Below are 26,062 nucleotides of genomic sequence, written 5' to 3'. Positions count from 1 at the left end.
GTCGAAAGAATCCATAATCGATAACGTTTTGCATTGAGTCAAACGCACCGCACCGCAATGCAATGGGATGGAGATGGGATGGAGATGGGATGGAGATGGGATGGAGATGGGATGATGGTGCTGCTGGGCTGTATCGCGCACCTGAATGGGATGTGTTGGCTAGAAAGGGAGGCCGGCAAGGGATTTCGCATTATGCGGTTTGTTATGGCGCACCACGTGCGTGTGCGAGCCATACAGCCACGAGGATATACGGGAGTACCTACCACCCTACCGCCCTGCCACCCTACCCACTCCAGCACCTAGAAATAGCTGAGCGGACTACGTGCCAACACATAGATAGAAAGGGATCATACATAGTCACGTTGCGCCAGGTTTATGCGCTCTACATCTGCGAGCGACCCAACCTCGGTCCCATTAATTAAGCCAAATAGATTGTAGGTATGCTAGAAGCACACGGGGACGCACGGACGCGAAATCCACGCCAGTTATCGTAATTAAGAGGAATCCTTGGTTGCTCCCTTGCTGAATGGACCATCGGATGCCGATTTGCTTATCAGGCCAGCGAGGTCCTCTGTGCTTTGGCCTTTTTTGTCCAACGACTCCTCACTTCGGCAGAAAAGCGAATCATTACTCGAGCGTTTCGTTCGAATCAGCGCGAGAGTCGCAGCTTTGAAAAATTGTTGATGCAAGGAGGTTAGAATTATTTCACTAAAACCGTTCAGGAAAATCTGCGATCTACAGGCTCGACCGACGATCAAAGGTCAGCGAACAGTCGCGCTCGCGCGAATCGGCTGATTGGACAATCGTTGATCTTTCCGCAACTGGCCAGAGACCCTGGCTGCCTGCGTCGATGCCTTCGCAACCATTGCCGAGGTGCGCGGTTAGGCGTCTTGTTATTTTTTAAAAAACCGAGAAACTCCAACAAATATTCTACGTTTCTTCTTTATTGACTCCCTGGCTCCTTCTCCTCTCTCTCTCTCTCTCTTTGCTTCTCTCTGCCTCTCTTCTGCTCATGGAAGATAGTCCACGCTGTTTACATAGAGGAACGATTCAAAGAAATCCTTGCCCGATAACGTTCGACGATTTATGGAAAGCGATAAGCCACGTCAAAGTTATAATCCTGGGTCAGATTGCAGAGGCGAATGGAGAGAGAGAGAGAGAGAGAGAGTGAGAGGGGGGGGGGAGAGAGAAACAAAATTTCCAGAGTTCACGAGAGATAATAAAGAGCTGGTACTTATGTGCGTTGTCGAATTCGAGGAATTTGAGCCGCAATAGTTGGCGCTGATCTTGTTCCAGGTGGATTTCTCGGGGACATTGCTCTGCCGAATATCGAATACGAGACGGAATGGCGACAGCAGCGGCTGAACAGGAGCTACCTCCAGGAGTTGGAGAAGTACAGGGATGAGATTCTCAAGGAAGGACTCCAGGTCGAGGAGGAGGGTCTAACCGGTGAGCAGGACCCTCTTCCCTCTTCTCAGGATCCTCGAAGACTTGCGTGCGGCACGAGGACCCTCGAGAATTGCTTAAGGACGCCTCGAGGAGCCTACTAACGATACTCTATTATTTCGTAGAGGTCCTGCAATTCAAAAACGAGTACGATGCGAAGAATGCCAGGAATCAGGAGGAGGAGGGGAAGGAGGAGAAGGAGGAGAAGGAGGAGAAGGAGGAGCCCGTCGCGGCCCTCGGGACATCCGAGCCGATTATGCTCGATCGCAACGAATACAGGATGGGCGGAGAAGGCTCCGATACTTTCCATTTTGCTTCGAAGGACAATACTCATCCTGCGGTCAAGGACGATGGCTTTGAGTTCAAGTAAGTTTGTCATGCGATTGGCCGATTGGCCGAGCGTCCAGTGTGGAAAGCGAATCATTTCAAAAAATTCTTCCAGGATGTCGGGAAGGACGCAATCTGCTAAGATCCGACATGGCGGACGCAAGGCGCTCGGCCATGCGTTTGAATCAACTACGAAATCCGATGTGTCGACAACGTTGCCTCCACGGGAGGCAATTCGAACGGCAGAAATAACCAATCGAAAGGACCATCCTGCTCGCGGTGACGTCACCGAGAATCCTCAGAGTAGCACAGTCATTCCAGAAGCCGAAATTAGTGCCGAGGGTCCATCTAAACGTCGCCATCGTCGTCATCATCGCAAAAGGTACCACCGTCGTCTTTCGAGATGAGACACAAAGCTGACGAATAAAATTATAGATCGCGAATTTCCTCAAGGTTTTTCATACGTAACCCACTTCCTGAGAGATGGTTCGATTGAACGCGAGACCGAAGTGACACCCGTCGTGTCAATAACAATGCGTGTCATCGTAAGGTGGGACAAATGGGGTCGAACGGCGGCGCGCGGAGTCCGCGTGCATTTTCACCGCACGAATTGTCAATAATCTGTCAAATGACGTAAATGGTATTGATGGCAGAGATGCCCTGGCGGATTCCAGTTTCGCAGAGTGCGATCCGCCTGTCGGCTAACCGTCCCTCGATGATAACCAACCCCTTTATTTATTAGCGAGAGAATTAATTGGCCGATACAAATTGAAAAAGAAAAACTTGCAAAATATATGTGATTCCTCTATCTCTCGTATTTCCATTGTACAAGAAGTCACGGAAAGTGCACGTGCGTTCAGCGTCATTCTGCGGCACAAAGATAATTTGAGGAAGACGCACAGCCAGAGCAAAGTGAAAAGTCGATGCATTAATCTTAAAGGGAAGCTGGGACCAATCTCGTCGCCCTTAAGGGTTCATTCACTTGAGTCTGAGGATTGGCGAGAGCCGTCGAGGGTGCTGGCGACTCTGCGGGATTCGAAGGTAACCCCTTCCTAGACAGGAAGGAGGAGTGATTTATCGAGATCGACGAACCGGAGAGTCGAGAGAATTCTAGCTCGTAATGACGCAGTGCCATCCGCGTACATCAGTGTCCTACGCGGAAGCGTCACTTCCCCCGCGCAACGAGGCTCCTTCCGGTACACGGAGATGTCTCCACCACCAGCACGCTCTTTCAGAATGCACCGCGCGCGCGTCCCACCGAGTGGGACGAGATCAAATTTCCCACTTTGGACGCTTTAAAAGCTTCCCTAAACGTGGTAGGAAAAAGAAAAGTTGGAGAACCGTGAAATCGTAATAACTCACGATCTTTGTAGAATTGTCCGCTCGAAGTATAGAGTAGCTGCGAATGCAAATTTAAAAGCTGCCTGCCGTTTAAATTCAGCCGATTTCAAGTTGCGCTTTGCGTCCCTGTCTCCTTGCCCCACTCTGCTCGTGCTGGCTGTGGTTTCGACTCAACCCCTGCGACTGTGCCGAGCACGCGTCATTACGTATTCGGAATACGCGGCAGAACGCGATTCAACTTTGCGCAAACGCTCAGGGGAACTGGACCTCCGAGACCCACCGAAGAGAAGCAAAACCATTAGTCTTCTCCGAAAAAAACTCGAAAAAAATCTCTTGAACTTCAGACAGCTCGGTGGTGGTAACTTTGGTTTCCCTTTCACCCTGCCGGTCTCTCGCTCCTCGTCCTCGAGATTCGCCTAACCTGACTCGACGCCACTGACAGCACTTCCAGAGGAAACACAAGTTTCAGCTAGACGCGTCGGTAAGCGAATGAGACGGCATAATTTTTTAATTAAAAAAAAAAAACTTGCAGGCGTTTTGAGTGGCTCGACGTTTAAGTAAGTCACCCAGATTATCGTGCACGTACGTTCTCAAGTAAGCAGCAAGAGCCAGCAGTGGCTCTATGGAGTCCAAGTGTGGCAGCGGTATAACAGCCGAGTATTTATCAGTGGCATATGGGAAATGCAGAATCATGGAAGCACATGAGTGAATATCGTAGGCGTCACGGAGTGCTCCCTTTTAAACTCTCGCAGTCAGGTAGTGATCGTTAGTCCTGATTACTTAGAGTCAGAAAAGGCACCTTAAGAGCCTTAACGACCTTAACGGCGTAACCGGAGCGACGCGGCACCAGGCTCCAGAGGCACCAACCCGCTAATTATTAATTATAATGCCATGCCGATCGAGGATGTGTTCGCGTGCGTGCCGACTCCGGCTCGCCAACGTCTCGTAATTAGTACTAATAAACCGGGATTAGAATCACACGTGCGCGCCAAGTCCACCGTTTAATGCGCTCTATAAAGGGCGGTAAATACGAGGGGAGAGTTTCAAAAGTCTCAACGAATCTGACGTCGTTATCGACGAGCATGTCTACTGGAGTACCTCCGTAATGAAAATAAACACTCGTGTGGTCGCGCCGAAGGCCGGAGGTCCGTTGAAGCACTGTGGCTGCCGTATCGGGTCGTCCTGGAGAGTGAGAGAGGGCCATTTCTGCCAGTCGGACACGTGCTCGACGAGCCCGTTAATAAGCTGAGCTTCGCCCTGCTAATATTCGGGATTTCGAGTAATTTCAAAGCCTTAGGGTCATATCGTAGCCCCATCGTACGGTGGGTACAGCCTGTAGCCATAGGGTGCAACCAGCCCGCGGCACAGTCGTAAACTGAAAGGAGCCGGTCTCTATTACGGTTCAAACGTTAAATCCGTTATAACCTGTTACAGGGTTACAGGCGACAGTTCACCTTTACTGCGAGATCTCGCGGAACTGGAGGAACGCAGAGCGCCCGTCTGTCTCGCATTCCTAGCACAGATACCATCCGTCGCACTCTGGACCACAATATTCAATGGCACGACGATGCGACGGACTATGTCGGCGCTAACCGCTTTATCTCCTGCCTCCCTTCTACTAGGAAGGGCTTGATGGCCCATTGTCCAAAGCTCGTAAATTCTCTGCCCTCTTTCACTTCTCTGCACTTCCGACCATATCCCACCGATCTCTTTCGGCTTCCCCTTCTTCCACCTCTTCGTCTCTCTACAGGACGCAGGCAGCGTGTGTCGATTCGTTCGTTCGTTACTAGGCTTGCTAGGAAATATTTTTTTTTTTTTGAAACGAGAGAAAAATCGTTGATAGGATGAAATGTTTTGTCAAACTAGGAAAGAGCGGAAACGCCAAGAGCGACGAGAGCTCTCGTCCCTCTTGAAGGACGAGGTCGACTCCTCGGACGAGGTCATCTCCCTCCACGATCGCCGGCTGCGATCGATTGAGTTTTACAACGAGCACAAGCAAAAGTACCAGGTGAACAGTCCGGGCACGTCCAGGCATCCCTTCTCCAGCAGGACTCGCCGAGCGGCGACAGCGCGCAAGGAGCGCGTCTGGGATCACGGGGTCATCCCGTACGAGATCGACGGGAACTTCTCCGGAGCTCACAAGGCCCTATTCAAGCAGGCCATGAGGCACTGGGAGAACTTCACTTGCGTGAAGTTCGTCGAGAGAGTGGCCAGGGAGCATCCGAACTACATCGTCTTCACCGAGAGACCCTGCGGGTAAGTCTTTGAGGAAAGAAATGCAATAGAGCCGTGAGATGATGTAGGGCAATTGGGTGACGTAGGAGGGTACGAGGGAGGGGGTGGAAGAGTGACTGAGGCTTTGAGAGTGAAATTCTACCGGCAGATGCTGCTCGTTCGTGGGAAAGAGAGGAAATGGACCTCAGGCCATCAGCATCGGCAAGAACTGCGACAAGTTCGGAATAGTCGTACACGAATTGGGACACGTGGTCGGATTCTGGCACGAGCACACTCGGCCCGACCGGGACAGACACGTGCAGATCATCCGCGACAACATCATGACCGGTGAGTGATTCATGCGACCGCCTCTCCCCACCTCGGGAGGATTCCGCTCGTTTCCGTGTAACACGTCGGATCATCCCCGTCCTGTCACTCGAGGAGAATCGCTCTGCGTCGGAATCTCCTGAGCTCGATCATTTGTTCTCTTTATTCTACAGCCGAGAATATCCGTCGAAGCGTTTTGAAGTTAGTCCGAGAATGCTCACAGGTTTCCTGCTTCGATCGTGTCCTTCCGATAGATTCCATGGGGCCTGATTAATCGTATACGCGAAGGGGTGGCAAGGTAGGAGGTAGAAAGAGAAAGAGTCAGGGTGATTAGAATGAACTGCTAACCCGATTGGCTCCACAGATGCTTCCGGTGTCTTTGCTCTCTGCTGGCACGCAGCCTTGTTTTTCAGTGAAGTCAATGCGAATGATTTATCTTTGAGGTCGGCCAATTCCGTGGCCGCGCAGAACTGCCGGCCGGCCTAAATCCTAAATCCTTTCCTTGTCGTTCTATAGAAATTCCAGTGAAGATGGCTGCCAGTTGGCGCAAAATTTCTCCTTCGCAAAGCTTTCTCTTGCGATCCGTTCGGCGGTTCCCAAGTTGCGGCGCAGATTAATGAAGCAATTTTTGAACGATTTGCTGGGCCCGAGGGTCGGCGTACAACGTCAGCCGATTGTTATCGGGCTTCAGGGGCAACTCCAATGTTTGCTAAGGGACGAGGGCCGTAAATCGGCCCTTAATTAATGATCCGCCACGCGTAACGCCCTATTTGGCCAGTGGGCTTTCTCAGCTGTTTGCTTCTGGGCTCATTCTCGCCATGTTTGCCTTTCGCTCGAGCGCGACTGTTCGCACTGGCTGGCCTCAGGGATGTCGCGGAGTACCGGAAGGCACTGTACTGTCCCTCGGGATAACGATAGGCTATTCCAGAGTGAATCGAATGGAGCTCACTCGATCGGCTGTCTAAGCTAAGTTCCTCCTCAGGTCAGGAATACAACTTTAACAAGCTGACCGAGGAGGAAGTGAACTCCCTGGGTTTGCCCTACGACTACGACTCCATAATGCACTACGCCAAGAACACCTTCTCGAAGGGCACGTACCTCGACACCATTCTGCCCATGGAGAACCACGGCAAGAAGAGGCCGGAAATTGGGCAGAGGATACGACTCAGCGAGGGTGACATCGCTCAGACTAATCTTCTTTACAAGTGTCACAGTGAGTTGCCTTATTTGACACAGATCTCTTTTGATCTCGCTCCCCTGTCTTTGCCAATGACCAATGACCAATGACCCTCTTCCACAGAATGCGGGCGCACCTTCCAAGAGAACAGTGGAACTTTTGGCTCGTCGACCCACCCGAACAGTTCGCCGGTCACGGACGGCGAGCGCTGCGAATGGCGAATCACGGCAACTCATGGGGAACGAATCGTTTTGAATATCAGCAGCTTGGACATATTTAAGAGCGACCATTGTCGAACCGATTATTTGGAGATCCGCGATGGATACTGGCAAAAAAGTCCTGTTTTAGGTAAAACATTATTGGTTCGTTTATTAAGTAATCACGTGTCTTGCGCAGAGGCTGACATTAGATTTTCTGCCAATTCCTGTTGTTTAGGGAGATTCTGTGGAAGCGGTAAGATTCACAATCCTGTTGTCTCCACCGGAAGCAGGATGCTCGTGACGTACGTCACTTCCAATCGTCAGAGCGGCTACAGAGGATTCAATGCGAATTACGAAGCCGTCTGCGGCGGAGAATTGGAGCTGAATGGAGTTGGTCATCTGGAATCACCAAATTATCCGGAAGAATATCAGTCGAGCAAGGAGTGCGTTTGGAAGCTGACTGTACCGCAGGATTATCAGGTGGCTCTGAAGTTTCAGTCCTTTGAAATTGAGAACCATGACAATTGCGTCTACGATTACGTGGAGGTGAGGGACGGTCACAATGCGGATTCGCCCTTAATCGGCGTCTACTGCGGTTACAAAATTCCTCCGGATATCAAGTCCGCTGGAAACAAGCTCCTCGTGAAATTCGTGAGCGATGGATCCGTTCAAAAGGCCGGTTTCTCAGCCACTTTTATGAAAGGTGCCGCTTCAAATTCCTTATTCAAATTTCATTTTTACAAAGAATCATCCAACTCTCCTTTAAACTTTAAAGAATTCGATGAATGCGCCCTAATCGATCATGGCTGCGAGCACGACTGTATAAACACGCTTGGGGGTTTCGAGTGCAGCTGCAAAATCGGCTACGAGCTCCATTCCGATGGGAAACATTGCGAAGGTAATTGAATTCAAAATCCTTAATAGCCACGAGTGATTTTTACCTTCTGACGTAAAAATGTTCTCTCTCCTGTCAGATGCCTGCGGCGGAATCACCGACGCCAGCAACGGAACGATCACCAGCCCTTCCTTCCCGGAAATGTATCCCGGGAACAAAAATTGCGTCTGGGAGATCATAGCTCCTCCACAGTATCGAATCACCCTGAACTTCACGCACTTTGACCTTGAGGGCAATAACGTCTACCAACAGGAGTGCGAATACGATTCCGTCGAAGTAGCGAGCAAGTTGAGTGAGGATATCTTACGAAGGCACGGGATGTTCTGCGGCTCGAGACTTCCGCCTCTCTTGACCTCGGAAGGGAATTCGATGAGAATCGCTTTCACCTCGGACAACAGGTAAAACCGGCAAAAGTTCGCTTGCCATCCATTTAACATAAAAATCGTGTATGCTCAGTGTACAGAAATCCGGATTCGCCGCTGTTTTTTTCATGGACATGGACGAGTGCGTCAATAATAACGGCGGCTGCCAGCACGAGTGCCGTAACACCATTGGCTCCTATCAGTGCTCCTGCCACAATGGCTTCACCCTCCATGAAAATGGACACGATTGCAAGGAAGGAGGCTGCAAGTACGAGATTACCGACCCTTCGGGAACTATCACGTCACCCAACTATCCCGACTACTATCCGGGCTACAAAGATTGCGTTTGGCACTTTACTACTACTCCTGGACATCGCATAAAACTGGTATGTACATATCCTATTCGATCAGCCAATATCCATGCGAAGAAGAGCAGAGAGTGAATTGTCGACTGTTTTCAGATATTCAACGCCTTCGAAATGGAGCCGCACCAGGAGTGCGCCTACGATCACATTGCCATTTACGATGGGGATTCTCCGGAGAGTCACACGCTTGGCAGATTTTGCGGAAGCAAACTGCCACATCCTATTCTCGCAACGAGCAATCAAATGTACATGATCTTCAAGAGCGATAGTTCCGTACAAAGGAAGGGTTTCATGGCCGTTCACACCACAGGTAATAACCAGGTTGCGTTAATCCCTAAGGGATCTCTGCTCCCTCCTTTACTTCATCCTTCATCTGCATTTACTTGTTACAAATAATTGCTGAAGCCTGCGGAGGACACTTGGTAGCAACGGATCGCGTGAAGCATCTTTATTCTCACGCAAAGTACGGATATCACAATTACGATCACAGAACGGATTGTGATTGGACCATAGAGGCGCCCCTTGGAAAGAACGTCCACCTGTCCTTCATGTCCTTCCAGTTGGAGGACGAGAACGAGTGTGGCTACGACTTCGTTGAGGTGTACTCTGGTTTAGACTCTTCCGGTCCAAGTTATGGCCGATTCTGTGGAAATTCCGTAAGTCCACGTATTCGTCTCAATAATTTTCAATGATTCATAATCGTGTTTCCATGTAATTGAATTATATTGTTCACGCAGAACACCACGGACATCATATCAATGAACGAGGCGTTGCTGGTTCGATTCCGCACCGACGACACGATAACCAATAAAGGTTTCTCGGCTGCATTCGTCGCCATCGAGAGGCAAGACAGCGAGGAGACCCTTAGCGGCGGGGAGGACGAGGACGAAAACCTTTGATCGAACGGAAACCTTCTGATCGACACGCTCGATTAGGAATGATTAGGTTTGCTCTCGTGCGACTTTACGGGCCTTCTACTTAGCTCGCACGTTAGAGCCGAGTATTTATGTTTCCTTTATTTCCTTTTGACAATAGGAATTCCATCCTTCAAGTAACGACCGTGACTAATTTAATTAATAATTACTCGTGAACACTCATTAGTATGTATGACCTATCGTTCGGCCTTAGCCGAACCTAAACGTGCCATGTAATTTAGCTAAAAGGTAACGTATTACTACTGCGAGCTCCGGCAGGATCACGAGTCAAATCCACGATGGATCGCCAGTATTCACTAGCTGACTTGTGCGCGACTCACTAATTCAACATTTCCCGCCCACTTTCCTTATCTCCATCCATTTATCGAGTTCCTTGTCCCTGCCCAAGATCCAAAGAACGAAAAGAAAAGTAAAAGCGGATTCGAGCAACGGAACCCATTCGATCTCCAAGTCGGCTAACAATGAGATTGAACTTGGGGATCGAGGGGACTATATACTATATTGTACATAGATATAATTAAAGGCAGGCTTGAACTTTGTGCTGTTTTACAAGTGGTTCTAGAATGTAGAGCAAGAGTTTCCGAAATGCGACTAAAGGAAGCCTCGAGCTCCCACGCTCAGAGCTGCATGCATTTCATTTTCGAAGCTGGGACTTTCGATGAACGAGGCCAGATAGACAGTAGTAGGCTGTGTGCTTCTGACTCTTCGTTTTCTCTCCGTCTTCAGAAGATTCTTCAAGGTTTCGGCTATGTACCTTCCTCTTTCGCTCTGTCCTGCGCGCCGGTATTTATTTAATTAATTATATATAATGAGTGTGTAAATATACTAATAATGTCAGAACGTCGCCATTGTAACGTCGCAACGAATCTCCTAAGAGATTATTCTTTCGATCGGCGCGTAATTATTTTTTCGAAGGCTCAGCCTCGACTAAGATTTATTTTGAAGAATCTCTACACACGAGTATACGAGCGCATTTCTACAAACATAGATCATTTGGCTATACGCAATAGGGACATGTACGTATACGCAACACACGTATACATGCACGCATGCACATTATAGACTTGAATATTTCCGTATAGACATTTATATATTAGAATATTAGATGCTCACCATTGTAGATTGGCATTATGTATGTTTACATGGAAAATGGACACGTACAGAAACAATGCCAATCTTCATTTTCGGTATCCATTAATAGTTTAAACATTCGGTACTCACAGGATGACAGTCGGCCGAGTTTCCAAAAATTCGTGGTACCATTTAATTGGTTTATTCGCTTCCAAAATATAAGATACACTGATTTTCACATGTTAATACATCGCTTTCGATTTAGCGAGATATTATCGGATCCTCCTCCTCTTTAAGGCGTGCTTACAATAATTCATTCTTTATCACAGGTAAAAGTCGCTCGTTCACGTCGACCTTGTGAGCAGGGTCGACCCTCGGGACCTCCACTACGAACGCCTCAATACTTCTCAATACGCCAGCAAGAGTCAAAACAATATTAAAAGGAAGAAAAGATTGACGTACGGAGAAATACAAGTCCCGTCGCGTAGGCCCCGGTCGACAAATAGAATTCCAATTCGAATACGTCACCAGACGACAATTCGTTGGTCCGAACATAAAATATAATTTCTCCTTCGTGTAGCCTAATAGGCTGCCTTGCACATGAACGATACATGATCCTTAATACTTACTCTAGAATACAGTATATTATATATAGTGTCTCTTGAAAAGTGAAAAATATGGAATAAAACGCAGCCCAGAACGCGAGCAGTTTTTATAATAAAATATAAAAAAGAAAACTTACAATCGCTCGTATGCATTAGTTGCATGATAAGTCCGCAGAGTGTACATGTATAATGTCAATACCTCTATGTATGTTTATCAACTTTTTCGGCCATTATTTACAATAATTGGCCAGTATCGCAATTTTACTATCGATAATCGGTTGTCCAACGCAGATTCAAATTGAAATTATATACAAATTTAACCAGATGAAAGGGAAATGATTCTTGATGTTCATCATTGCGCGTGGACAAACGACTCTCGGCCAACACAGCTTATCAGCTCAAATCAGTGGATTCTTGTATTCCTTATGCCTTAGCCTAAATTATTGCATTTGATCGCTTAAAGACCGAAGATTCTATGTTTAAGGAGTTTTTCTAGATTCTCATCAGAAATGGAGTATACAACGCTTATTAACTCTACGAGTAAATGAATGAACCAAGCGGAAGCAGCTTCCTATCGGTAAGATTCAATGGCGATCGCCGGCCCTTAACGGCAGTACTCCGTCACTTATACACTCACAATCAGTCAGGCATCTTCAAAATAAAGAAGAGTTACGTTCCACCAGATTCTGGGTCCGGATTAGTCGATCTGCTGGGTCCACTACCATCCTTGGGACCGAAGCCATTGGCCATTCGCTGATAATGAGGTTTCCAGGCACTGAGTGGTCTCGTGTAATCCAAATGATCATACACCGTATCCGCATTATTTTGTTTAATCTCATCGTAGAGATGTTCGGCCTTTTTGCCATCCATTTCGTCGATGGTGTGATAATTGTTCACGTTCGGATTACCAAGATCCGCATCCTTATTCTTCAAAGAAGCTGCGTGATCGTATTGCAATCCGTAAGCACCTTTCGAGCTGTCTTCGTCCTCATCCGTGCAGCTTCCATGAGCGGTACCTAACTTGGCTCTCTCGTTGTTCACATTCTTCATACCCAGGTCGTTCTTTATTTGAACGTTGTTCAACAGAGTGGCCGTGCCGTCATCGGATTTCGATGAACCTTGATACGAGTACACGGGATTGTCGAACTGATTGCGATCTAGGAGGAAAAAAAATGTTCAGCCATCAATGTAAGTTTTCTCTTTTCGCGTGGGAATAACTCTAAAGAAGTGTTATTTACCAGGTGACGTAATCGGCTCTGCCGCTATGTAATGGACTTGTGCTATCTCCTTCTTCAAATTAGAGACGCGCTTGCGATGATACATCCAAGCTGCGAAGGTGCCGGCGATAACTATGATCGCCGCGAATATTCCGGCAACGACACTTCCGTATCCCGACTCTTCCTTCTCCTGAACGTTGCGAGAGAAAAGTTGTTCGTCGCAATTTTCACCTGAAACGTACCTCGATTAGCTCAAACGAATAATCATTCGGAATTCCTTGTACGTACCCGTGTACCCATGTCTGCAGATGCAACCGTTTATGGGATGACATATGAAGAAGTCATTCTTGCATTCGCAAGGCAGCATGCAGTGATCACCGTAATATCCTTCGGGACATACTAAAGTGCAAAAGAAGGAAGATTGTTATCCGCATCTCTCAGTTTTGCTGATCATTTCGTTTATCAATAAATGTAAAGTCAACGGGTATCCTTACTTTCCGTACACCGAGTTCCAGTCCATCCTGGCTCGCAGCGACAATGACCATCGTTCGATCGACACATTCCTCCATTTTGACATTTGCAGTGCTGCGTGCAGTTGACGCCGTAAGTTCCCCGAGGGCAGCGATTCTGGCAGAGTTCCCCTTGCCAACCAGGTAGACACTGACATTTGCCTGCAATCATATACCCAGTCGAAGTAATCGTCAAGACATCATAACCACCGACTTCGTCGGAAGATCAATGATACAAGGAATGATTCTTCTGAAACCTACCAGTGACATGATGGCACTCAGCTCTGTTTTTGCAATGGCAGTGATTGGCACAATTGAGTCCGTATCGTTCCGGTGGACAAGGATGTTCGCAGGTCAGGCCCAAGTACCCAGGTCGACAGATGTACTCTCCGGTTACGTGGTCGCAAGTCATATTTCCTGAAAGAAGAGACGCACATTGACTGGTGCGATTCCGCAGAGAACCGGTCCACATAGAGGAAGGTCGAGAGCGCAAGCCTAGACAGCGGAGGAAGAAAGATTCTGGGTATCGCGTTAGACAGGATGTCCAACCGGCGTCCAGAATAATCTGTCAGAGTGCGAGTCCTGGAGGATCGCGGATCTGTACTTACGAGGCAACGATGCGCAACGATGCGGCGAGATACGATGGGCGGTCAAAACCAAAGGACTGAAAGTCGAAGGAAGGAACTCTGGCGGAAATAGTAGGAATACCAATGGAGAGAATAAAAAAAACCAAGCATCTCTACGTAGAAATAAAGAAAAGCTTCGCCTGGCCAAAATGTTCAACCAGAACGATGAGAAGCAGCGAGCATGCAAGCATAACATCCAAAGACATACGACCGATTTAGCCGAATGCTCTAGTCACTCAAGAAACAGAAAATTTACAGTTTGCGGTAACGCTAAGAATTTTTCGTAATTTCTCTTATGACGTAAGGTTCGAATAAATGTGTCATAACTTACCGTGCATTTTTTTGAGACACTTTTCTCGACAGCGCACGCCGTACCAGCCTTCTTTGCAGGGCTGCGAGCAATCATCTCCCTCCCAGCCTCGGGCGCAAATGCAGCGTCCGGTTTCCGGGTCACAAGAGCTATTGTTCATGCAGTTGCACTGCTCGTGACACTTATCTCCGTAAAGACCCTCAGGACACTGAGTCTCGCACCGGTTCCCTGTTTAGCCATAAGTTCAAGTCTCTACCGATCTCACGCACGTGACAAACTATGGACTACAGATTGGAATGATTCGGTCAAAACTACTCGAATGCTCCACGCGTTTGCGTTGCGAATGTTTTAAATAAGAGAAATGACATTAGGAATATGTCGCAAATAAGACGATCGGTGCAGGTATGTGACATGACCGGAAGGAATGGGAGCAGAGACAAACCTCGCCATTCTGGCTTGCAGATGCAGCGTCCGGTCGCCGGGTCGCAGTCGACGCTGTTCTCATCGTCGCAATCGCAGATTTGCTCGCATTTGTATCCATAAAATCCCTTAGAGCAGCGGTCCTTGCACAGCGTCCCGGTGAAACCAGCAGCACACGTGCATGTACCTTTTGCAATTGCGTATTGGTGATATATGGGTGCGGGGGTGAGACGCACACGTTTACGTGAAAATTAAAAAAGAAGGAACACCTGAGTGAGGTCTTTGTCTACGGCTCTTGTTAAGAGTTCGCGAAAAAAAAGAATGCTTGTGTCAAGTAACATGCGTGATATTCTCTTCCAACTACCAAAACCAAGCAGGGTTGTCAATCGAGGTATCGGCTATTAGTTATTAGTTGTTCCCTTACCATTTTGCGGATTGCACGCTGCATCGTTGAAGCATTCGCACTTGTCGTTGCAGTCCTGGCCGTAAAATTTGTCAGCACAAGGACGATCACAGAGGACTCCAGTCCATCCTGGTAAAATCCACACACACTACTGTCAACGGACAACTTACCTAATCGCACGAAACCTCAAATTTTATTTATACGACAAACGAACAAACACTTCAAGCACAATCGAGACAAAACGGCGCCTTGCAGAAGACGAGCGAGAAATACTAAACCGACCGCAAACAATACTAAGCGGTACAATAACAAATTTTTTGGATCAAGACGGAAAGAAAAGCTACTAACACTGACATTTTCCTCCTCCGTTCATCAAGCTTGAACTCCTCTTCTTTGACGTTTTCTAATTAACTACCCAAAGTACCGGGATCACCTTACCTGCAGTGCAGTTGCAGCGACCGTTCTCTGGCGAACAAGAAGCTCCGTTTTTGCAGGCACATTTCTGGGCACAATCCTCACCAAAAGTGTTTACCGGACACAGTTCACTACAGTCGTCACCTCTGTAACCAGCGGCGCACATGCAGGTGCCGTTAATGGGCGAGCATTGGGCGCTGTTCTTGCAGTTGCACTTGTTTTGGCAGCCCTTGCCATACGTGTAAAAGGGACAGGTTCGTGAGCAGGTTTCACCATCCCATCCAATTTTGCAAATGCATTTTCCAGTCCAAGGATGACAGAGTTCCGTATTGCTTTCGTCGCATTCACAGACCTAATAGAGAATATACGGTATAGAGTTTTTAGAAAAATGCGATCTACGGCTCGCTGCGTATTATGCCGAAAATTCAAATGACCTTGGTACAGTTAGGGCCCCAGCGATTCTTGCTGCATGCACGCAAGTCGCACGTTTTACCCATCCATCCAGGACTGCAGTGACAGGTCCCATCTATCGGGGAGCACGTGGCGCCATTATTGCAGATACAATCGTTTGTGCAGTTTAGACCGAACTTGCCTTCCGGACACCTTTGAAGACACTGCGGACGAAATAGTATAAAATTCAGATATTTCGAAAAGCACCAAAATACTCAGTAATATAACTATTGATAGGTACATTGTCACCGTAAAAACCAGCTTTACATAGGCATTCTCCAGTAATGTGATTGCAAGAAGCTCCATTGTAGCAGTTGCATGTCTCACTGCAGTTTTTACCCCAACTACCCTCAGGGCATCGATTGCCGCAAACGGAACCCTGCAAATCAAATTTGTCTGTTACATTTTCGAAATATCGAGACTAAATTTTCATCAAATTTGCAGTACCATCCATCCAGAAGTGCAAAGACATTCGCCCGTCGTAGGATTGCAAGATCCACCATTTTGACATCTACACTCGGACTTGCACTCGTCCCCGTGTTTTCCAACAGGGCAGACATCGTCGCACCTGAAGAGATAACAAGTCTGACATAGCTGTTCAAGTTTCTATTTGACAACTTGAGAAATTCTCTGGTTAGCGAAACTTACAAAGGCCCTGTGTATCCAGGAGCACAGTGACACTCGCCGGAAATGTGGTGACAACTTCCGCCATTATGACAGCGACATTCCTCAACGCAATCCTGACCATAACGATCGGGAGAACATTGTTGATGACAGAAGATACCGGTCCAGCCTCTGGTACATCTGCACTTGCCATCGAATGGATCGCAGGTGGCTCCATTCTGGCATGCGCAATCCTCCTGGCAATCTCTGCCCCATTTGCCCAATGGACACTCTACCAAGAAGAAGCCGTTTCAAGTGAGATTTCCCTGGAGAGATTTTTACTGGAGATGAAACAAAATTTAAACTCACTTATATCACATGCAGGACCTCCGTATCCGGATTCGCACTTGCATTCATCCGGCGCTACACAAGTGCCATGGCGACAGTCCTCCGAGCAGACCGGAATGCAACGGTCGCCGGTGTTGGTCTTCGTGAAACCCTTGCAGCATTCTTCGACGGGTCGTGTTTTCAAGAGGGTCTGAGAGAGAGAGAGAGAAAATGAGAGAGAATTCCAAGTTTGAATTTGGACATTAAAGAACAACGGAAGAGGTTATGTCGAATGTGGCTGCCAACCTATCCTTACCTGAGTTCTGTAGACTGTCTTGTAGTCAGACTTGTACTTGGAACACCTTGGCGGAAGGCTGAAGCACCAAGTGTAGACGCGCATCAGATACGGGACCTGCTCGGATATCCTCACAGTCGTCGTGTACCTACGTCATCATGATAACACAGAAATGAAGGATATCAATTAAGAAGTATTATTAGCCAAGAGGATTCTGGGATCACATACTGTTGCTGCTGCGTACAAACGTTGGGCCCTTCCAAGGCCCCCACGGAGCTCAAGACAGTCAGAGCCACCGTAGAGACTAACAGCCAGATCAGACGACCCATTTCGCTCGTTCGAAGTGATTGGTCAATTATATATCTTTTCTCTTTGTCCTTTAACGCGCGTATCAGCACAGCATTTCTCCTGACTTTCTGTTCACTTTAAAGAATCAAGAGGATCGATCCAGCAAATAATGATACTTGACATCAGCGGGGTCCATGAGCTTCGACCTTCATCGTGATATTCTGTGTTCTGTAAAAAAAAAAAACAAGAAAACAAATTCGCTTTAGCACTGCTCCTCTTTCGTCATTTTCTTCTTCTTATGCTTATTCTTTTTCGCCAGTTGGAAACTGTACTTATAACTGTACGCTAAAGTGGGTGGTCAGTAGAAGCATAAAGAAGGTCGGAACCTGGTAGTTGCTCAGTGCACGCTGTTCGTCCCGTTCAGTGCTGACCAGTCGCTGGTGGCTTTTACTGCGCATGCAGTGGACGATCACGTGTTTTCGACTTCTCGAGAAACAAAGTCGGTTTACGTTACACCTTATTGCAGATAGATCACATTTCAAATCACTGCATGCCAAGCCAAGGCTAACCCGATATATCGGAGGACTGTCATTTCTAATGGACATTAATTATTACTGAGCTCCGAGTTTGAGCAACTAGCATCCTAAACAATCTAGGAAACCAGACGAAACAATAGCAGTTTGAAATTCAATTTTATATGCTGCATTTTTGTCACGAATGTATCCAAGAAAAGATTGTATTTTAAAATGACGGTCATGAAAATAAACCAAAAATAACCAAACGCGACTAAATCTGGTTTGTGGCACCCTGCCCAAGGACTCTCCTTTTCCACTTTTTTTCAATTCCTGGTTTCTTTATTGATTTAACCGCGAATTTAAAAGAACTTCCTATGCATATTTCTTTCTAGTCGAACGTTACTCTTCTGATCCACGAGTGAATCACTCGTCGGGACGTGCTGGCATAAATGGACCTCAATTTTTTGTTGATCAACCAACCTCGTGATTCACGTGCGCAGCTATTTCTTTGCATGTGGTGGCAAACGGAAAAAAAAACAAGAAGGCACGTGGCCGGAAGTCTCAAATTCTGAGAATAAGAATATTCGATAATGCGCATTTCTTTTCAAGTGCAATAGACCGAAGCGTCTCTATCGTATCCACTCGACGTCCATCTCTGGCGCCACAGCAGCCCATGTGTAAAATAAAAAAGGAAGTGCTTCTCCCGCTGGACGCGAATCTGGCCGCAAGAGGTTGGCTCGAACACGATGCTTTGTGTTTTCGATATTTTCGCGAATTCGCAGACCCTTGTAACACATGTTATCCGCCACAGTGGGAACTTCGCTGATGCGCGTGCCTGAGTGCGCGAGGGCGTAGGTGTCCAGAAGGTGGTACCAGTTTTGTGCGGAACATTCGTCGTTCATGATCATGCAGAGCCATCCCCGCAAACAGCAACTTCCCACGCCACGTTTTTTTGTTCATCTAATCAGGCATATAATTTATTAAGCGTCAGCATCTCGCGCTGCTGCTCCGAGAATGTGTCGACCTAACTTCTTCGTGGTCTTTCGCAAGTCCAGCGGAGCACGTGCGACGCTCCATGCGTCAAGGGGTCCCGTTAACGATAATAATTTGCAGAGAGACTGGAACAACGGGCCAGGAGCTGATGACGAAGAAAGCCTGTGGCTCGAGAGCAGGGGTTCGATCTTCGCGGCTCGCAGGCAGACTGGCAACCCCTACTTTGGTCTTCCCTTTGTTCAGTCCTCCGAAAGAGCCCACGCGTTCAAGGTGATGGGGTGGCCCGTATGCAGATGCGTGCCAAACGCACTGGAAAATAATAGCGCAGAAGGACGTCATGCAAAGCCCCTCCCCTCCAAAGGCCCTCCCTCGTTCCGCCCCGCAGGCACCAAGCCTGCAGCTACCGTAGCTCAATGCACCTCGGTGCAGCTTTGCAATGCACTTGCGTCCAAATTAATTGGACTGGGGGCGAAGCTGCGCCTCTCGTCCTCCGAGAGCCAGTTAATTAATTAACAGTGGATGTGCAGATCTCGCAGGAGCGACGATTGATAGCGGTAGCGTCATTGCCAGAAGTGAACTGACTCACAGGATGTGGTGCAGCTCTCAAATGGCAATAGAGAAGGACGGCAGCATTGGCACAGTCCGCAAGAATGGAGAATTGCGTCGCTGCCTAGAGACAATCTGTTCGTTGTAACGAGGAACGTCCATCCGTAGTCGCTGTCCAAAGTCACGCTACTCGTATTACTCTTGTGGGGCAGACGCTTGACGCTTGACGCTTGACGCTTGACGCTCGACGCTTGACGCTCGACTTCCTCGACGGTTGCGTCATGCAGAAATCTCTTCGTATTCGTGACTTACATGGGAGCCGCGATTGTACTTTGGACTTTCGTATACTTCCGTGACACAGTCGAGAAACGGTGCGGCGTTTGGAAAGAGAAAAAAAAGAAAAGAGAAAAGAGGTCATTAGGCGGAATGCACGGAGAAGCTTGCAATTTTAATGAGGCGAGGGCTGCTGCAAGCGGGACGTGTGTCGTCCTATGAAATTACGGGATGCATCCCCCCGTCCCCCTTTGCCCTACACTTATTTCGGCCCTCGCATTATCAACCTCCGCCTGCACGCTGCGCGCAAAGTGTTACGTGAATTAAATTTGTTTATCGAAAACAAATTAATAAAAAAAGTCTTTTTCCAGATCCTTTAGAGAAAATATAAGTTCCTGATTGCACAAGGGCTGCTCGCTCGATACCGCAACGAATCCGGACTTTTGCCCTTCGCCCTCCGCCAGCAGCTCACGTAACGGCGCAAAGTCCAACGTTCCATTCGTCACGAAGACCGCCGACTGCACACATGCGTCCACGTGTGTGTACCTGCACGCGATATCACATTATACATTGCTTTTATATCTATTTGCACACGTGAGTGTAAGACAATGGCGTTTGATGGCAGCATTGTTATCCATGATCTGTTGACATGGATAAGGAATGGGGATTCAGAGAAGCTTCTTATCTGGTCTCCGAGCACCAAACACGACGCACGGCGGTCAACGGATTCACGGAGAATTTCCTCTGGGGAATCTGGGGAATCTGGGGAATTTCGAAGGAGGATGGCTGCGCTGCGCGCTTCGCTTCCACCGTCGCCTCCCGCCTTCCTTGCAATTGGTTCACGCGATTCAAGAGGAACGGATGTAAGCGCAGATAAATGAGGAACGAAGAGATGGAGATACATGGGCGCGCTCAAGTTCCGCTCGCAGCCTCCCAAACGCCGAGCGATAAATGAGACCGGAAGCGACAGTTAAGCCACGTCGAAGCTTCCCTGCGTGCGTTGTGCTCGCCTCTCCTCTCCTCTCCTCTCCTCTCCTCTCCTCGCCTCTCCGCACCTCCTGCGCCTGCGGCACTATCTGCCGTCGTTGCTGCGCACTCCTGCTGCCATGCGGGATATATCGCCGAGATACGAGTATCCTGCGACTTTCTTTACGCAACCAGAACGCAGCTCGGCGACGGTGAAAGTTGCACCTGGTGCGTGTCTCTGCAGCTCAGGCTAGATTGCGAAAACTTTGAGAATTTGAAGCAGCCCGGAGGAAACGGCTCGCGGGGCTGTTGGTTGCACCCAGCTGCACCCAGCTGCATCCAGCTGGACCCGTGAGACTTCGTCGAGGGGGTTATCTGGTTCAGCGCGGCCCAAGTCCCTTCGTCGCCTCGTTCCCTGCTTCGGCGAGATTTAAAAAGAAGAAAGAAGAGACTCCAGACGTCGCACTTAATCTGTGCTACTGAGTCAAAATATGTGCTTCTTGTTTGCCGACACTCCGAATCACCGAAGATTCAGCAGGCTAGGCGATTCGCACTTTGCAAACGCGGCAGTTTTTCGAAATTGCCAAAGCCAAAGTTTTTCTCCTTTTGCGATTCGACAGAGGTTGCGTTCACGTTCGTAGTGCCGCACACGTGATTCATAAATAGCTGTAATAAACCGTAAATGGATTTACGGAACAAGATTGATCGATCGGAACGGCAGAACAACCAACGGTCACCATAAATACCTCAAATCGAGATAATCTTGAGGCTTCTACAGTTGAGCCGTTGAGCCGTTGAGCCTGATTTTGGCTCAAAAAGAGTCAAAGGCTCCTGAGTGCTGAAGGCCATTCTTGTTATCGTCATCCAGTGTCTCTAGCAAATGCTAATCGCTCCAGTGACTTGGACCAAACGCAACGTTACTGCAACGCTTAGAAAGAAGTCGCCTCGAGGCTCCCGCAAGACGTGCGCAAATGCGCAAATGCGCAAATGCACAAGTGCACACATTCACACGCGCGGAAAGCACGAGCGTCCTCGAGCACCTCGGGAAACTCATCCGTCTCTCCTCTCATCCTTGGCCGGCCAAGATCTTCCTCGGGCGCGATGCAGCATCCCAGCACAGCAATACATATATATCGATCCCGTTTATTTTTGTGCATTCCTATGCAGCCGCAGCTGTTTCAAAGCATTATCGACCGCACCGAAGCATCGCTGCAATGTCGGCGGCAGCTTCTTCCTTCACGCGGACATCTTTGCTCCCTCGCCGCAGCGCCAACTGAATTTACCCATTTCAGCTACTCCAGATTTAATCTTATCCAGCAAGTCCTTTCGGCACAGCATCCGTTGCCAGTCGCGTCGCTGGAGAAATCATCTGCGGTAGGTAATCGGCAGGTGTCGGCCTAGTTGTGTTTGCTCGAATGCGAAGGCCAAGCCTCAAGTTTTCTCTTATTTTTCGAATTGCACGTTAATGGAAATTCCGATTGGCAACGCGCAGCCGAAAAGTTTATCGCAATTCTTTTCCCTGCAGCAGCAAGAAAGACTCTGCGCGCTGGGCAATCGGCAGCCTCCGTACAGGCCGATCGGACCCGTCAGCGGTTTTAACCTAACCTAATCTAACCTCAAGGCGGCTCCCGCGTGCAAGATATCCAGTCGCAGGTTTCCGTACTCTCGCATGCATGGCGGCCACAGATGACGTGACGTAACACAGGTAGGATACGCCGACTCTGTCGTAGGATCGTGGATCGACGAGCGTGTTTCGAGCGTGTCATTCGAGGAAGGTCCAGTCATTCTATAGGCCACGTGGGTATCTAGTTACGCAGGCGCAATGCCGCGCATTTCTCGAAAATTAGCACTTGGTAACCCTTTTATTTAATTTCGCCAATTCATCCTGTTCCACGACGATTCAGCCCACGAATCCTCGCTAAACTCATTCGCGGAATTGCGAACAAACGGACTGTGAACAGCAAAATTCCCTCCTATTTTTTCACTTAACTCACTCTGCCGCCGTAATTCTTTTCGATATAATACGTAAAAACATAGCTCGCTAAATACCACTCGGACCTGATCGATATCGTCGTCGTCATCGTCATCGCGTTTCTCACAAACTTTGCCTTTCACTTCCACTATTACCGCCACACTAAATGTTTGCGCTCGTAATCTGCTCACTGCTGTGAGCAAAGTGACTACTTCCATTTTTCAAATTCCACACGCTACGTGTTTCTTAGCTCCGTATTCGTAGTCAGCGCTTGAGACGAAGCACAGTCTTAAGACCGTGGATATAGTAATAGTAATGGTGGACATAGTAGAGGATGTCTTAAGATCGTGCTTAAAACGAACAACTGACTATGAGTACGGGCCTTAAGACACAAGTTTCATAGATATCTTACCGTCGCCAACGTGCGAACGTTCCTCGTTATCGCCGAGCCTGGACTCTACGTCTCTACATTGACATATGCGAAAAGCATTCGAGGTTACGAGGATTGCACTAACGATACATTCGTAAAGCTCACAGCTAGCAGCGCGTGACGTGTGCACTGACTGGGAGGGGCGTGGAAGGAGCGAAAGAGGGAAAGAGGGAAAACCTTTAAGGCTATGCGGGCTAAGATGACTTTACCCCTATGAAATTTCACTCTATTACTCTGTCACCGAGATACGTTCTTTTCTAGGATCAATAGTCGCGTCTCTTCGAACGAGGTATCTGCTTATCTAGGACATCTTAGTGATCTTGTAATTGGATCATCGGGAAAGCTGAGATAACATAGTCGCACCTAACGCCTTGACTATACTGATAAAGAGGAATGGAATTCGACTGTTTATTTTCTTGCAATGCGTCGAATATCATCTGTTTTGAAAACTAGCCACGTCTAGTGAGCGTTCTGTGAGCAGCTACGCGCAGCTACGCGCTGCTACTAGCGAGAGGGACGCGTGAACAATGTGGCTTGTCAATGAGTTAACGGGTACCGTTAGTATCGGCGGTACCGGCAAGTACCGGCAAGTACCGGCAAGTACCGGCAGAGTAATCTTTCGGCCGAAGGCCTGGACGTCCGTAGCGCCTTCGGCATCCTAATATATCTATAACGATAAGTCTACGAAGATGTAACATTAGCAAAGTTAGGAAGCCTAGTTAGGATGTCTAATGAGGAGTTTCCTAAAATTCAAAGTTTGCATCACTTCCGAAAATGTTTGCTCTCTCACACGGAAATCCATCCCAGAGATAAACAAAATTGAAAGATGCACTGGATTCCGCACTCTTGGCGCAAACAAAGACACACTCATAGAATAGTAGATAATGCACGAAGTGAGTAAGACTAATAATGGAGGGAACATGAAAGGCAAATAAAACGTGAAAATTGAAATGAGTCATTTCCGGCCTGACATTCAAAGTATAATGGCGAACGCCGGAGAAGCGGAACGCGCGACTCGTCACCCTGACATCGGAGATCGGACTTTTCCTAGTCGATAAGCGCCTAAGAAAACTGGGAACGACCTGGACGACGTCAGTATTCTAGAGCATCGCCACGCAAGGAACACCTTCACAGTTAGACGAAGGACACATCAACCAAGTGAGCTTGAATGACGAAGACTTCCTCGCTGGCTCATTCGGTCAATGATTCTCAGCCAGACGGATAAACAAAACTGTGCTCAGCGCCATTATGAGTTTAATCCGTCCCAAGGTGAACGAGAAAAGGCCTCGAGGGAAAGAGGAGGATACCAGAATGCAACCTGGACACGTTGTGGATGTTACACCCATACATTTCTGGACTCTGAATTCCCATTGGAAAATCACACCCGGGTTCAGTTGCCTCTCGCCCTGACTTTGACGTTATCGCTTAATATTCTATATTTTCCTGTCTATAGTATTTTTTGCAGTCGATTTCATGGACGCAATTCATGCGCAATACAAATTCTCTATTTTCGTACGCGCATTGTCTCTCGATGTTTTTCTTTGTCAATCGACGATGAATTTAGCGTCCTTCGACACAACGAACGTAGAAGCAAGTCACGAACCTCGGATCTCCCAGAGCGCTCGTCATGATTACGAAAGGAAAGCGGCCTCAACGAGGAAGCAACTTGCTTGTAATTTTTAAATGTGCCGAACAGGAACCTAAAAAAAGTCGCTAAATCGTCCAATCGAGCGCCAGGACCCCAAGTAATTTCACAATAGAGCTCCAGAAAATCGTCATCGTTTTTCGCGTTGACAATTTGCCATTTACACCTCCCAATTCGTGTCATAACAGACTGGTTGCTCGACTTTACGATCTTTTCATCGACAAACACAAACTCACCCGTTATTATAATTGGCGTTATAATGCTAATGAGGCAACTGCGCTTCGCCGTTAAGTTTCCAGTCCCTTCGAATAACGTACTCTAAATACTTCACATTATTACCAAGTAAAAAAAGTGAAATGAACTACAAACTAAACTGCTAACTGAACTGCAAGCTAAACTAAACTCGCTACGAAATAATTATTCAGACAGGCAGAATAAACTCGACCTGCTTCCTGTTCTGTTATGAACAGACTAGATAATTCCGTAATTATTCCAAGCATGTTCCAAATACTCGGGTTCACTTCTGACCCAGAATCCACCGCACCAGCATCAAGCAAGTGGTCGAAATTACATAAATTTCTCAAAGAATCAGAAAGCTTTTAAATACATGATATTAAACTAAATGGGTAGCAAATATGCTTTGAGCAAGAATCGTCGCCTAGTGAAGATGTATTGCGTCTCCAGCAAAGGAAACGAGTGTGTCTACAAGAGACAGAGTAAGGATCACGCTAGCAACTTTCAAAAGAGGAGTAATAATACATACGTACCGTAATAGCAAGGAGCTATTCAGAATAATCTAATGAATCCAATAAAATCCAAGGGTCGACGATGCTTGCGCACTCGCGATTATCTTTGAGAAAGAAAGAAAACACCAGCTGATCAAGTAAGAATAAAAACTTGACACGAAACACTTCTCACGCAGCGTCTGTCGCGCGACTAAGCTCTAGCGAATGCTGACGAGTGCCGCCGAGTGCTGCATTACGAACCTGCACGAACGCGGCACGAAGCTGTCGCTGTGCTGTGAGGCCCGGAACAGCTCGGGACTGCCCGGGACCATAATACATATAGACCAGGTATAGCCACTAGCGATCGTATTTTGGTCAAGATCGTGCAGGGACCAATGACATCATACTCAAAGCGACATCAGTTTTACTTTGAAGGGACTTATTACGTTTCGGTTCGTGAGGATATGGTCCCTCAAAATGGAACCGACGTTACGGCGTGATGACACAACACGTAAAGTCAGCCAATCAGAATAAAGAGGGTCTACTGGTCAGCCAATCAGAACAATGAAAATCCAGTGACGTCACTCTCCAAATGCGCAGAACCGCTAGTGGCTATACCTTCTGTATTTGTATCGAGCCCGGGACAACCCGGGGCCATTCGGGGTCCAGTGATCAATGACACTCAATGCCACATACAATATCCAGAGGAGAAGAATTTACTTCTACGTTAGTTTTTCATTTCTTTATAGCTTTCAGTATCGGTTTGTAGCATGGTAGCATGGTAGTCATATATCATCGGCACAATAAATCTATTTACGTAAAAAAAGAAGGGCAACAGTTTACGAAGAGCTACTGCAAAAAAAAATTGAA

General features: G+C 47.8%; 2 protein-coding genes across 7 annotated transcripts in view; one reads left to right on the top strand and one right to left on the bottom strand.

Annotated features, from left to right (window-relative positions):
• LOC107264559 (tolloid-like protein 2) overlaps positions 1 to 10,429 on the top strand; it is a 17,270-nt gene extending 6,841 nt beyond the window's left edge. The window contains exons 2-15 of one of the 3 annotated variants that reach the window (XM_025081819.1): positions 1,276 to 1,449; positions 1,572 to 1,812; positions 1,889 to 2,155; positions 4,981 to 5,370; positions 5,498 to 5,676; positions 6,638 to 6,868; positions 6,956 to 7,180; positions 7,268 to 7,735; positions 7,808 to 7,930; positions 8,007 to 8,325; positions 8,384 to 8,675; positions 8,751 to 8,964; positions 9,060 to 9,310; positions 9,392 to 10,429. In XM_025081819.1, coding sequence (XP_024937587.1) covers positions 1,276 to 1,449; positions 1,572 to 1,812; positions 1,889 to 2,155; positions 4,981 to 5,370; positions 5,498 to 5,676; positions 6,638 to 6,868; positions 6,956 to 7,180; positions 7,268 to 7,735; positions 7,808 to 7,930; positions 8,007 to 8,325; positions 8,384 to 8,675; positions 8,751 to 8,964; positions 9,060 to 9,310; positions 9,392 to 9,553 — 3,536 coding nt within the window. In that variant the 3' untranslated portion in view covers positions 9,554 to 10,429. Of the gene's footprint in view, positions 1 to 1,275; positions 1,450 to 1,571; positions 1,813 to 1,888; positions 2,156 to 4,980; positions 5,371 to 5,497; positions 5,677 to 6,637; positions 6,869 to 6,955; positions 7,181 to 7,267; positions 7,736 to 7,807; positions 7,931 to 8,006; positions 8,326 to 8,383; positions 8,676 to 8,750; positions 8,965 to 9,059; positions 9,311 to 9,391 lie in introns of those variants that run through there. The other 2 variants (XM_015732945.2, XM_015732946.2) reach the window with 2 other exon arrangements.
• Positions 10,430 to 10,846: 417 nt separating this feature from the next.
• LOC107264560 (protein draper) lies at positions 10,847 to 25,512 on the bottom strand. Of its 4 annotated transcripts, XM_015732948.2 has the most exons (17): positions 25,235 to 25,512; positions 17,068 to 17,355; positions 16,861 to 16,987; positions 16,587 to 16,755; positions 16,263 to 16,509; positions 16,062 to 16,182; positions 15,856 to 15,993; positions 15,599 to 15,778; positions 15,189 to 15,516; positions 14,772 to 14,879; positions 14,370 to 14,534; positions 13,949 to 14,155; positions 13,253 to 13,408; positions 12,977 to 13,153; positions 12,771 to 12,881; positions 12,504 to 12,713; positions 10,847 to 12,422 (listed from the first exon to the last, which is right to left on the bottom strand). In XM_015732948.2, the coding sequence occupies exons 2-17, from the start codon at positions 17,166 to 17,168 to the stop codon at positions 11,935 to 11,937; spliced, it is 3,033 nt and encodes a 1,010-aa protein (XP_015588434.1). In that variant the 5' UTR covers positions 17,169 to 17,355; positions 25,235 to 25,512; the 3' UTR covers positions 10,847 to 11,934. The 4 variants fall into 4 exon arrangements, with proteins under 4 accessions (XP_015588434.1, XP_015588435.1, XP_015588436.1 ...); XM_015732949.2 differs by lacking the exon at positions 14,772 to 14,879 and having other exon boundaries at positions 25,235 to 25,511; XM_015732950.2 differs by lacking the exons at positions 13,949 to 14,155; positions 14,370 to 14,534 and having other exon boundaries at positions 25,235 to 25,510.
• Between the last annotated feature and the right edge of the window lie 550 nt (positions 25,513 to 26,062).

Source organism: Cephus cinctus, unplaced genomic scaffold (genome assembly GCF_000341935.2).
Source record: "Cephus cinctus unplaced genomic scaffold, Ccin1 Ccin1_scaffold0173, whole genome shotgun sequence".
NCBI classification, from domain to species: Eukaryota; Metazoa; Arthropoda; class Insecta; order Hymenoptera; family Cephidae; genus Cephus; species Cephus cinctus.
This window is presented reverse-complemented; position numbering and strand designations above follow the sequence as displayed.

What these genes read in the sequence shown, in the direction of transcription:
- LOC107264560 (XM_015732948.2), bottom strand. Translation starts at nt 17,168, where the DNA reads ATGGGTCGTCTGATCTGGCTGTTAGTCTCTACGGTGGCTCTGACTGTC. An exon ending in AGGTCCTGCATGTGATATAA is followed by an intron (nt 16,510 to 16,586) that starts GTGAGTTTAAAT and finishes TCTTCTTGGTAG; the next exon opens with AGTGTCCATTGGGCAAATGG. An exon ending in TTTGCACTTCTGGATGGATG is followed by an intron (nt 15,994 to 16,061) that starts GTACTGCAAATT and finishes TTTGATTTGCAG; the next exon opens with GGTTCCGTTTGCGGCAATCG.